Here is a 510-nt window from a genome sequence, read left to right as displayed (position 1 = left end):
CTTACACACTTTATTTGCTTAGTACAACTTTTTATTTTAAAGTTGTATGCAGGTACATACTTACGTTTGGCACATACTCCAGTTGCATAAATTCTATTAATATATTCATGGATGAAAATGGGTACAATTGGTAAAGAAAAAAGTAGTAGTATTTCAATAAAATACCCGAAACTATAGTGTATAATAATACATATCCTTTAAAAATGCCTTATCAGACACTGAAATATTAACCTTTTTTTCCTCCAGAGGAGAAGAAACAAGTGTCACTTTAAATGATCTCAAGCCAGCCACGGATTACCATGCAAAGTAAGGAACTCCTACAGGTTGCTTTTATATGATACAGCATAGGTTTAGGATTTTTTTTAGTAATTATTTCCTTAAAAATCTAGAATCTAATTTAAATACTAATTTTGGATTAAAAACATGGACTTTGTAAACTTTGATTCTTTTATTGATACAATTATCAGTATTTTCCAAAAACATTTAACTCAAATGTTGTAGTGAAGGGTT

General features: G+C 28.8%; 1 protein-coding gene across 1 annotated transcript in view; it reads left to right on the top strand.

The window, feature by feature from the left end:
• The window catches only part of FNDC3A (fibronectin type III domain containing 3A), a 122,379-nt gene that overhangs the window by 76,900 nt on the left and 44,969 nt on the right, over positions 1 to 510 (top strand). Inside the window, exon 7 of the mRNA XM_012648474.1 lies at positions 247 to 306. Within this exon, the coding sequence (XP_012503928.1) occupies positions 247 to 306 (60 nt within the window). The remainder of the gene's footprint in view (positions 1 to 246; positions 307 to 510) is intronic.

The sequence above is a fragment of the Propithecus coquereli genome, unplaced genomic scaffold (assembly GCF_000956105.1).
Source record: "Propithecus coquereli isolate 6110/MARCELLA unplaced genomic scaffold, Pcoq_1.0 Scaffold11, whole genome shotgun sequence".
NCBI classification, from domain to species: domain Eukaryota; kingdom Metazoa; phylum Chordata; class Mammalia; order Primates; family Indriidae; genus Propithecus; species Propithecus coquereli.
The sequence above is the reverse complement of the archived record's forward strand: the minus strand, read 5'-3'. Positions and strand labels throughout refer to the sequence as shown.